The 13,046-nt window shown below is 39.6% G+C and overlaps 1 protein-coding gene across 1 annotated transcript in view; it reads right to left on the bottom strand.

Annotated features, from left to right (window-relative positions):
• Window positions 1–5,378: 5,378 nt before the first annotated feature.
• BRMS1L (BRMS1 like transcriptional repressor) overlaps window positions 5,379–13,046 on the bottom strand; it is a gene marked incomplete at both ends in the record, with an annotated part of 49,214 nt that continues 41,546 nt past the window's right edge. The window contains 2 exons of the mRNA XM_080708079.1: window positions 5,379–5,496; window positions 9,126–9,252. Coding sequence (XP_080564205.1) covers window positions 5,379–5,496; window positions 9,126–9,252 — 245 coding nt within the window. The remainder of the gene's footprint in view (window positions 5,497–9,125; window positions 9,253–13,046) is intronic.

Below are 13,046 nucleotides of genomic sequence, written 5' to 3'. Positions count from 1 at the left end.
GTTCACACGGACCTTAGTTTAGGCCAATGTATAAGATTGAGTTTGAGTCAGCCTTGTGAAGCTAGACAAAGCACACTATGATTATTTAAATGTCTGACACCCTGCCCTGAAGTCTGTAAATAATAACTTTTCCTGTCCTTGGAGTTCCTGCTTGCATGGCTATGCCCTTGCTTTTCTGCCAAAAAAGAAAGTATAAAAATTGTAACAAATCCTGAATAAAATGGAGAAGCTTGAATCTGATCTCGTGTGGCAGTTCTTCTCTCATCGACCTCGGCTTTCTCTCACCAACACACGAACCTCGACTCTTGCTAGGGCTGGACCCCGGCAGTTTGTAATCCTAGTACTTGGGAGGCTGAGACAAGAGGATCATAGGTTTGCGGACAGCCTTAGCTACTTAGTGAGACCGTATTTCAAAATAAAGAATTAAAAATAAAACTGGGGGTGTAGCTTGGAGGTAGAGAGCCCCGGGTTCAACCCCTAGTACTGCCAAAAAATAAAAATAAAAAATAATAAAGGGCTGAGGGCTGGAGGTGTAGCTCAGAGGTAGAATGATCCTAGGCTCAATCTCCAGTACTGAAATAAACAACAAAAAAATGAAACAAACCAAAAAACCATGCTAGTCAATGGGTAATTTAAGCAGTACCTGAAACTACTCACACATGTACTTATATATGGACTCGTAAATTTATCTTCAATAAAGTAGAAGTACTTAACTATCTCTCCCATTAACAACATCATGTTCAAAATCTTGCAATAATAAATGAAATATGGTACTTCTTTCAATGTCCCTCTGAAAAAGTGTTTTATAGCCTCTGCTTAAAGGTTGTTTCCTCTGAAGTTTTAACATAATTTGTGACACCAGGTGGCCCGATTCTGAACTGGAATGATGGCACCTCTCCCTGTTCAGGGCTGTAGAAACCTGCAAAGGTCACCTACCTTGAACCTATTATTAGATACAGCAAAATAGAAAAGGAAAGAACAAATGCACTCTAAAGGCTGTATGACATAACATCTCTTGACCTTCCTTTAATAAAATGTGTCTTGAAAGAGAAAACACCAGGTTCAACTTTAGGAGCAAAGAAATTCTAGATTTATACATTTTAGCTTCCTATAGCTAAATATATACAGATTTTTTATAAATATTAACAACTTGAGATAACCAACTGTTTTAGAACCATTTTCAAAATACAGAAAACTATGGCCAACAAGATTTGAATAAACAGGCTGAGACAGTAGAGTTGCCGGTTCAAGGCCAGCCTCAGCAACTTAGAGAAACCCTGTTTCAAAATAAAAAGGGTTGCGGGTGTAGCTCAGAGATAGAATACCCCTGGGTTCAATCGCCATATACCACACCCAACAGATGGTAAATATGTAGAATGAAAATGTCAGAACTCTTACACTTGTATTCCTTTTGTTTTAAATATGGACATGTTAAATAATGACTTTCAGTTTATAAACACAGCTCCTGGCACATGGGAGGCATTCAAGTTATAAGAATTATTATCAGTGGCTGCTGTGAGTCTGGGGCCACACTGGTCCAACGATCTGGCCAGAGTGGCAAGGTCCGTGTTCTCGATAGAACTCAGGGAGGTTGTGGGAAGGCAAGACTCTGCCCACGGTGACCCATGTGGGAACTACCCATTAAACTCCACCTACTGCACCAGCCACACACAACTCCTGATTTACCCACAAAGACAACAGAAGGGACATGCATTTTCCTTCGACTCCATCCTGAGCTTTCTTTCTTCTCCTTCCTCCCTCCCTCCCTTCCTCTTTGTATTTTAGATAACCCCACCTGTGTGCGTGTGCGTGTGCATGTGCGTGTGTGTGTTACTGGGGATGGAACCCAGGGGCATTCTACCTTTGACCTACATTCCCAGCCTTATTTTATTCTTTTATTTATTTATTTATTTAATTTTGGTGGTACTGGGGGTAGAACCCAGAGGCCTTCTACCTCCAGGCTACACTCCCAGACCTATTTTATATTTTATTTGGAAACAGGGTCTCACTAAGTTGCTGAGAGCCTCACTAAGTAGCTGAGGCTGGCTTAGAACCTGTGCGATCCTCCTGTCTCAGCCTCCCAAGCGCTGGGATTACAAGCATGCGCCACCACGCCCGGCTTTATTCTTTTATTTTGAAACAAGGTCTCACTAAGTTGTGCAGGGCCTAAATTGCTGAGGCTGACCATGAACCATGAATCCTCCTGTCTCAGTCTACCAATGTGAACGATGAGAAAGGTAAGAGGAGAATGGCATTGTTTGGCCATAATTTTTAGTCCATGAATTGGGTTAGTGGTGGTTAAGATACCTTTTGTAAAAATGGAAAATGGCAGAAAGAGTGGATTGAACATAAAAACTGGAAGCTGTGCCAGGAAAGACCCAGCAATTGATCCTAAATAGAAGCTGATCATAAACACAGCAGCACCATCTGCCAGCATCATATTTCAGAAAATCTAACAATTCTCCCAAATTAAACATTATTACCAGAAGACTAATAGGAAAATGCCAATAGCATAATATATCTCATAGCACTTTTGTTTTGTATGTATGGTACTGAGGATTGGAGACAGAGGTGGTTTTTGTTGTTGTTGTTGTTTTTCTTTTGTTTTGTTTTTTGCAGTATTGAGGATTGAACCCAGGGGCATTTTACCTCTGAGCTATACTTGGAGCCCTATTTTTTTTATTTTGAAACAGTGTCTCACTAAGTTGTAGAGGGCTAAGTAGCTGAGGCTGGCCATAAACCATGATCCTCTTGTCTCAGCCTCCCAAGTACTGGGATTATAAGCATGTGCCACCAAACCCAGCTGCCAGGGGCACTCTACATCTGAGCTACACCCAGCCCTATTTTATTCTTTATTTTGAAAGAGTCTCACTAAGTTGTGGAGGGCCTCACTAAATTGCTGAGGCTGGCTGTAAACTCTTGATCCTCTGGTAAAAACCTTCTAAGTACTAGGATTACAGGCATGTGCCACCACACATGGCTTCATAGTACTTAATAATAGATTAGCATATGCTCACCTGACTTTTAATATTATGGTGAATAGTACATAGGACATAAACATTAACATTTTGAAAGTAAATGTAGACAAACATGGTGACATAGGCCTATAATTCCAGTACTTGGGAGGCTGGGACAGGATTCCAGGTTCACAGCCAGCTTCAGCAATTTAGCAAGGCCCACAACAACTGAGTGAGACTGTTTCAAAAAAAATAAAATAAGACTGGGAGTATAGCTCAGAGATAGAATGCCCCAATACCATACACACAAAACAGTACTAAATCACAGTTCTAAAAATATTTTCTATTTATAATTTCAGGACATATATAGTGTTTGTTTTTGTTTTTGGTGGTAATAGGGTTCCTGGAAACCCTTCTACCTCTGGGCTACCCTCCCAGACCTGTTTTTTTATATTTTATTTGGAAACAGGGTCTCTTAAGCCAGTAAGGCTGGCTTCGAACCTGCGCGATCCTCCTGTCTCCGCCTCACAAGTGCGGGGATTACAACCGTGTGCCACCACACCCGGCATAGTATTTTTATAGTATTTTTATTTTTGAAACAAGGTCTCACTGAATTGCTGAGAGCCTCAGTAAGTAGCTGAGGCTGGCTTTGAACCTGTGCGATCCTCCTGTCTCCGCCTCCCAGGCGCAGGGATTACAAGTGTGTGCCATCACACCCGGCTTATAGTGCATTTTTATTAAAGTGTTATATATGTACGTGTATGTGTGTGTATGTATGTTTTTAATTAAGTGTAACTTAGTTGCCTTTTAACATCTACCTATACCCCAAAAGAGGCTGAACTGTGCTTTAGAGAGGCAGAAGCATGTGTGAAGGACTGTCTATTCATGTAAAACGGCTCAACAAGTTACCAATAATAAAAGAGCTAAATATGCATAAGTAATTCAAGACACTACAGATGACACACAACACATCTTTTTATTATATACTAAATTTAAAAATACCAATCTTATTAAAATGCTTATCAAACACTGTTTACATAAGAGCTATTGGACACTACTCATTGTGACATTATGAACCGCTGCTGAATTCAATTAGATTTGGAAACAGCAGCACAGCTCTGCTGCACTGAACTCACAGGTCAAACGCTTTACAATGTGGCGACTATGAAGCAGTGCTCTGCACAGGACACAGTCTGCAGAGGTAAAGTAGTAAGCAAACGAACGGAATCATGAGTGCTAATATGTAGATCTCTTCCTCAACCTCTTCAGTTCCTTTGTCACAGAGATTAAAGTGCATAAGACCACCAGGAATCCTTGATTTGGTTGCACCCTAAATACATACTATGGCCAACTGTGTTGCCATCCTAAGGGTTTCAATTCTTTGCACTGTTCCTGAGGCTTTGGAAGTTCATTTTGAATGTGGCTAGGGAAGGGAGGCCAATACTTTCTAAATTGCACCAAATGGCCTTAAAGTGTAAAAACACCCAAGATAAAATATTAGTTTGGGAAATGATTCAAGGAAATTATTCTTTGTCTATTTTGTCCTAGGCATAAAATTAGAATAAGGAACTAGTTTTTATCTCCAGAAAATACTCACTAAAAATCTGTTTCAAAAGATCAGACATGTACAGCAAGCACCACAATACTGTCAGTTACTGTTCACCACTTACATACTGCATCATAAATACCAGACATGAACATCTGCCCTCTAAGGGGTCACAAGACAGACAGGTAAAAACAGGTTATCACTTGACACTGATTTTACTAATGAAGTACAATTCATAAAATAAACAAAGGTCACCACCATACAATCAAGGAAGAGGAGAAGGGAGGCTATTCTACAAAAGTGCTCCTTTTAGCTTTCAAACCCAATCGTTTAAGTTTGGGTAAAACAGATTGTAAGATAAGGTCATCAGTTCTAAATAAGCTGATAATGCCATATATACATACTCACATATATACGTTAAATTTCAATTCTGATTTCACACTAATGTACTAGAGTGATCCATTCATGGGAAACATTTTATCAGTCTTATTTACAAACAATGAGTAACAACTCTATGAGAAATAAAAAATTGCAGATAAACATAGCCATAGTTCATTAAAGATAAAACAGGCTGGCATAACTATTTTAAAAAACAAAAACTTTTAGAAAGAAATCCCTACCATATATACCTGTTGGTCATTTTACCTAAGAGGCAAATAAATGTAATGATCATGATTAAACTTTTATTTCCACTTCTTTTAATAACAAAGGAATATGAGGTCTACCTAGAATACTACCTACAAATACACATTCTCTCGGGATTTGATGAGTTTTAAGTTAGTGAACACAGTTTTGTTTTGTTTTGTTTCCACTCCCATGGCACATCACACTTGGCAACACTAATAAGGTAAATTTAGATAACACTTAAATCATGATTACGAATGTTTAATTGAATATTTTCCTTTCTGTAGCTGTGAAATGTAAAGCTTAGATTTACTTCCATCAGGCCTCTTAAACCAAACTTCATCATGGTTAATTGTTGTAATTACGGCACTAAAAAGGGGGGAAAAAAAAGAATGAATGAATTACAATATGCCTGCTTGCCTCATTTTAGATTACTAGCTATAAAACCCAAAAAGCTGGACCATTGATTCAGGTGTACAACTGTCATTTACCAGAATGCTATATTATTGGCAGGGCACACAGTCACTAATCCTCTCTTTTCCTAATACCACTGGTATAATTTACTTTCTAATAGATCTACAGCTGTGTGCTACATAATGACATTTCAGATGACAGACCTTACATGCAACAATGGTTCCCTATGATGATAATGGAACTGAAAACTTCCTGTCCCCCTGATGGTCAGACCTGTGGAAACGTAGCCCGACACACCACTTAGCTGTTTGTGGTGATGGGTGGTGCTGGCATATAAAAACCTACTAAGTTGCTAGTTATATAAAACTATAGCACAGCAGGGCGTGGTGGCACACGCCTGTAATCCCCCTGCTTGGGAGGCTGAGACAGGAGGATCGCGCAGGTGCAGGTTCAAAGCCAGCCTCAGCTAGTTTAAGAGACCCTGTTTCCAAACAAAATGTAAGTCTGGGAGTGTAGCCCAGAGATAGAGGGCCCCTAGGTTCCATCCCCAGTACCACCCCCCCCAAAAAAAAAACAAACTATAGCACATACAATTATGTACTGTTCATAATACTTGATAATAAACAATTTTGTCACTGGTTTACATATTTACTATACTATACTTTCTATCATAATTTTTGCAGGTCTAGGGATGGAATCCAGAGGCATTTGGCCTCTGAGCTACACCCCCTGCCCAATTTTTTATTCATTATTTTGAAACAGGGTCTCACTGAGTTGCAGAGGGCCTCACTTAGTAGCTGAGGCTGTCTGGGAACCGAGACCCTCCGGTTTCAGCCTCCCAAATGCTGGGATTACAAGCGTGTGCCACCACGCCCAGCTCTGTCATAATTTTAAGTATATTCCTTCTACTTACATATTTTTTAAAAAGCTTTGTTTGCTGTAGCGTGCTATGCTACAACATCACCAGCAGCCTCACACACCTCATGTTTACTGCATCCATGCCTGCATGCAGAGGCCACTTCAAGTGACTAGCCTTCCCCAACCAGGTTGTAGGAACACCAAGAGCACCCTATGGTGTTCCTACAACCTCAGAAATGCCTCAGCATGCACTTCTTATAACACACCCCACTGTTATGCAACGCATGACCGTATAAAACGCACGTTATCACTATTCCATCGCCATCCTACCTCCCAGAAAAGAGTAGAACTAAAATCATTATCCAAACTCTCATCAGCCTTGACTATAGAAAAACTTTTTTTTTTTTTGGTGGTACTGGGGTTCCTGGAAACCCTTCTACCTCCAGGCTACACTCCCAGGCCTATTTTATATTTTAATTTGGAAACAGGGTCTCTTAAGCCAGCATGGCTGGCTTCGAACCTGAGCAATCCTCCTGTCTCCACCTCCCAATGCGGAGGATTACAAGCGTGCGCCACCACTCCCAGCCTTCTGAAATTCTTAATAACTATTTAGGCTTAAATAAAGTTTTTGTTTGTTTGTTTTTGCAGGTCTGGGGATGGAACCCAGAGGCATTTGACCTCTGAGCTACACCCCCTGCCCTATTTTTTATTCTTTATTTTGAAACAGGGTCCACTGAGTTGCGAAGGGCCTCACTAAGTAGCTGAAGCTGTCTGCGAACCGCGAGCCTCCAGTCTCAGTCTCCCAAATGCTGAGATTACAAGCGTGCGCCACCACACCTAGCCATGTATTTTTAATTATTATATAGACTTTTAAGTTTTATCTAGTTGTGGCTTTTTTTCTCTTGGTATTGGGGATTGAACACAGGGGTGTTTTACCTCTAGGCTATACCTACCCAGACCTTTTCTTTGGAGTAGGTTCAAACTCTTGCGAGGTTGCCGAGTAACTGTGGCCTTCTGAAAATACTAATGTGAATTTACTTTCATTCATTTTGTAGTTGAAAATTTAATTCTTAGAGCACTAGTTATCTATAGTAGGAAAATACCTTTTTCTAGGTAACAATGGTAAAACATTTGAGCTTAGTTTAGAATGTTCGTTCTCAAAGTACAGTGATTTGAATTGGATTATGTCATCTTTAAATTTTGGGATTTCAGAGCCGGCCATGGTGGAGCATACTTAAAATCCCAGGACTTAGGAGGCTGAAACAGGAGAATAACAAGTTTGCAGCCAGCCTTAGCTACTTAGTGAGGCCCTCTACAACTTAGTGAGACTTTATTTTAAAATAAAGAATTAAAAATAGGGCTGAGGGTATAGCTTAGAGGTAGAATGCCCCTGGGTTCAATCCTCAATACTGCAAAAAAAATTTTTTTTAGGATTTCAGAAACATAATATATAAGAACTTTTCTCCTAGGGGTTCATTGAGCTATAACCAGATCATGTATGGTACTCCAGAATTCTTCTGTTTACTTTTGTGGTTTTGGGACATTTTACTACTCTTAACATTAAAGTGGTTAAAAAAGAGACAACAGCAGCCCCGTACTTGGGAGGCGGAGACAGGAGGATCGCGCAGGTCCGAAACCAGCCGTGCTGGCTTAAGAGACCCTGTTTCCAAATAAAAATATAAAATAGGTCTGGGAGTGTAGCCCGGAGGTAGAAGGGTTTCCAGAAACCCCAGTACCACCAATAAATAAATAAATAAATAAATAAATAAATACATGAATAAATAAATAAATAAATAAAATTCAAAAAGCAGTTTCCAATTTTCAAGCTATACTCTACTATTACTCTTAAAATTTTCATTAATTTTCCATTTCCTACCTTAATTGATAGAAATTCTTACTTAATTGATAGAAATTCTTTTTTTTTTTTTTTTTTTTTTGGGTGCTGGGAATTGAACCCAGGAGCATTCTACCTCCGAGCTACACCCCCAGCCCTATTTTTACTCTTTATTTTGAAACAGGTCTCACTAAGTTGTAAAGGGTCTCACTAAGTAGCTGAGGCCAGCCGAGAACTCGATCCTCCTGTCTCAGCCTCCCAAATGGGATTACAAGTGTGCACCATCACACCCAGCTATAAATTCTTTTTACTTAAAATACTGTAGCAGAGCCGGGTGTGGTGGCCCACGCTTGTAATCCCCTCGCGTGGGAGGCAGAGACAGGAGGATAGCGCTGGTTCGAAGCCAGCCCTGCTGGCTTAAGAGACCCTGTTTCCAAAAATAAAAAAGTACAAAATAGGTGTGGGAGTGTAGCCCGGAGGCAGAAGGGCTTCCAGGAACCCCAGTACCACCAAAAAAAAAAAAAAAAAAAAAAATATTGCAGCAGACCCAAAAAGTTAAGGATTTGTAGGTCCACCAAAAATTCAAAAGTCTAATTTCAATATCCTTATATTAGGATCATAACAATTCATTGACTGTAGGAATTAACAAATAGCATCATTTACTTGGATAAACAATTCCAGCACTTCTACTTGTGTTCATGAACTTAATATGAAGTCTGATGTATGAATATTAACACTTGTGCACATGCATGCAATCAAATCATATGTTAAGTTAAAAAGGACTTATAAGTAACTAGTAAGTTATAAATACCTTTTGGAGGTTACAAATAGTATTGACAAAGATGGTATAAATACTACTACTAAGCAACATTAACATGACAAAGCTTCTTACCTTGTAGGGCATTCATCTTTTTTATCAATACATATTGTTTGTCCACGTATATACCATTCACCATCATAATACAATCTTCCTTCTTCGGATCTAGCACTGTGCAGATGTTTTTCCAGTTTCACAGGTGCTAAAGGGATCAGTTCAAAAACTGTTACATTAATAAAACATTGTCAGAAGAAAAGGGTTAGAAAATTAAGAGTTAATACTAATCCATGCATAAGTGTGAAAAAAAGACACTAAGGGTATTTTTTATTTAACACATCTAAAACCTTATAAAAATAGAATTTCCTTACATCTTTATATAATTCACTAAGCTTTTATAATTGAAAATATAAGCAATAAACAATAAATCAATTAAGGAGGCAAGTGCCAGAAGGGGAAACAGGTACATTATCAATTACTACTGCCAGTATTTTATTTTTTATTTTTTATTTTTTGCGGTACTGGGAATGTAACCCAGAGGCATTCTACCTCCAAGCTACACCTCCAGCCCTATTTTTCTTTCTTTTTTTTTTTGCGGGTCTGGGGATGGAACCCAGGGACATTCAACCTCCGAACTACACCCCCTGCCCTATTTTTTATTCTTTATTTTGAGACAGGGTCTCACTAAGTTGCAGAGGGCCTAAGTAGCTGAGGCAATACGCGAACCACGATCTTCCAGTCTCAGCCTCCCGAATGCTGGGGTTAAAAGGATGCTGGGGTTAAAAGCGTGCGCCACCACGCCCAGCTTTATTCTTTATTTTGAAACAGGGTCTCACTGAGTTGTAGAGGGCCTTGCTAAGTAGTTGAGGTTGTTTGCAAACTAAGATCCTCCAGTCTCAGCCTCCCAAATGCTGGATTACATGCGTGCAACACTACACCTGGCTTACTACTGCCAGTTTTAAGTAGTATTAAAAATATTAGTTGATTATGGCTGAAAAATATTTTTTATATTTTCTCTCTTGTAAGGTATATGATACTTCCAAAGAAGCAAAGTCTAGTGTGTATACATGTGTATATATATATATATATATAGTTTGTTATGTATATATACATACACATATCTATACATACACACACGTATATCTCTCCACAAGAATTCCTCAAGCCTTTAATTCTAAAAAGAATTAATTTTTAGCCAGGTGTGATGGCAGACATTTATAATCCCGGTACTCGGGAGATCAGAGATTTGAGGACAGCCTCAGCTACTTAGTGAAGCACTCTGCAACTTAGTGAGACCCTGTTTCAAAATGAAGAATAAAAAATAGGGCTGGGAGTATAGCTGAGGCAGAATGCCCCTGGGTTCCATCCCAGCCTTCCCCCAAAAAAAGAATTTTTAAATTCCACAAATGGTTTCACATTAGTCAGATAAACTCATGCAAGGAAAAACTTTCCTTATAGAAGCACACTGTCAAAAGCATAGCATACCATGAAGTCAGGATCTCTTCATTATTCAGAGATCTCCCCCGCAAAGAGGTCTCCCCCAACCAACCACTCTACCCACTCCTCTACTAGTCATCTTCACAACTCTATTTCCTTCATGACAGTTATTACCATCTGGAACCATCTTAATTACATATATTATCCCGTTTCCCCCAAGGAAGCTCAAGGAGGTCCATCTCTTTCCCTATTGTGTCCTTAGAACCTAAACTAGTGCCTGGCATGTAGAAGATATTCAGTAAGTGTACCAGTATTGGGAATGGCTTAGGAAGATTTGAGAAAGCTGATTATTAATAGGTATATTTCAGAAATAATTGTGTTAAAATGGCAGACCTGGAGAGAGAAAGGCTTGGCTTTGGTCAGAAAGCAAAGAGCTATTGAAACTTAGATTGACTTAGCTAAAAGTAATTAGCAAGTCAATAGGAGAGGGGAACTAGGCCTTTCTCTGCCTAAAGAAAGATCTAAATGATTAGATAAGCTAGCTAGGGATGGTAGGAGGGTTCAACCTTCATGAAAGGAGACACCTCGCCACACCTTGCTGGGGGAGGAACCTTACAGGGTAAGGGGACATACCTTACAGGTACCCCTATGTCAGATTTACGTAAACAAGATGGAGGTCATGGGTATAAAAAGTCTGGTCCACGTGCTGTATCTTTGGGTGGTGAATCGGCTCGGACCACCCCATGCCATTCTGGCATGGGGCTGTAACTATCTTCTGTATTTCTATCTTTTTAATAAACTTCTTTAAATCTTCAGCAAGTGTCTGAGCTATGTATACTTATCCTTAGCTCAGGACAAGAACCCGCGGTTTTTCTGTTTTTTTCTTTGGGGAGTTGTTGGGAAATTATTCCCAGGGGTCTAACAAAGATCCCTGGGAACAGTTTCCCCCAAAAGGTAACCCTCACCCCCCCAAACCATAACATATTTCACCATAAGAGTAAGTACATGTGTGTATCCATTCATTAATTTTTTTTCAATGTCTTGGCACTTCCTATACACAAGCCATTATGCTGGATGCTAAGAAAAAAACTGACTGAAAGAGAGTCGGCTTTTAGTCCAGAGACTAGCCCTCTTGGAGCTTACAATCCAGTCAGGAGATACAAACAAGCAAACAATGAAAAAATACAAACTGAGGTAAGTGTTATGAAGAAACTAACAGGATAAAATTCAAAATAGGGGGTGAAGCTTTCAAAGATTCGATTCCATGACCTCATAACATTAAGAACCACAATTCCGCCAAATGTGGTGTCGCACACTTGTAATCCCCGCGCTTGGGAGGTGGAGACAGGAGGATCACGCAGGTTCGAAGCCAGCCGCGCTGGCTTAAGAGATTATGTTTCCAAATTAAAAAATATAGAAAATTGGTCTGGGAGAGTAGCCTGGAGGTAGAAGGGCTTCTAGGAACCCCAGTGCCACCAAAAAAAAAAAAAAAAAAAAAAAAAAGGAAAAGAACCCCAACTCCAGAGACTGAGGCAGCTGCCATTCCCATTAATTCCCAAGGGTGGCACTTTTCTACAATACTGCTGTAATTTTTTGGCATTATATGAAGTTTAGAGTAATCCTTGAGTTAAAGTGGGAAGCCAGGCGTGGTGGCACACACTTGTAATCTCAGCATTCAGGAGGCAGAGACAGGAGGATCACGGTTCAAGGACAGCTTCAACTACTTAGTGAGGCTCTCTGCAATTCAGTGAGACCCTGTTTCAAAATAAAGAATAAAAAAATTGGCTGGGGGTGTACCTCATGCTCCTGGGTTCCACCCCCAGGACAACAACAACAACAACAAAAAGATAAAGTGGGAATCAATCTCTTATAGATTACTTTTATCTCTTGAAATACGACTTTTCTTAATATCTAATATATGTTTTTTTAAAACCCTAGTTTCAAATTGGGCATGGTGGTGCACACCTGTAATCCCAGTACTTGGGAAGCTGAGACAGGAGGATCACAGGAGGTCAGCCTCCACAACTTAACAAGACCCTGCATTAAAATTTAAAAAAAAAATTTAAAGGGCTATGGTGTAGTTCAAAGATAGAAACCCCTGGGTTAAAACTAAACAAAACAAAACAAAAAAACACCTGAGCCAGGCATGGTGGCACACACTTGTAATCCCAGCATTTGGGAGGCTAAAACAGGAGGATCGTGGTTTTCGGACACCCTCAGTCAGCTCTTAGTGAGGCCCTTTGCAACACAGTGAGACCCTGTTTCAAATGAAGAATAAAAAAATAGGGCTAGGGAGTGTAGCTCGGAAGCAGAATGCCCCTGGATTCTATCCCCAGTACCACACACAAAAAAAACCTAATTCAAAAAAACTGTACACAACTTCAGAGGATTCACATGACTGAAGCCAATCTAAGAATTTCAAACATCTCCCCTAAAGAATTGCTGAGCCAATAAAAACAACTGAAGAAATACTTTTTGAATTACTGACCCATTATTAGCAAAAGCATTGTAGCTTGATTTTGAAAAAAGAAATATACTGTAACCAGGTGTAGTAAATTACTG

The sequence above is a fragment of the Muscardinus avellanarius genome (genome assembly GCF_963383645.1).
Source record: "Muscardinus avellanarius genome assembly, chromosome: 12".
NCBI classification, from domain to species: domain Eukaryota; kingdom Metazoa; phylum Chordata; class Mammalia; order Rodentia; family Gliridae; genus Muscardinus; species Muscardinus avellanarius.
Note: the sequence above shows the minus strand (reverse complement) of the source record. Positions and strands in the feature narration are given on the sequence as shown.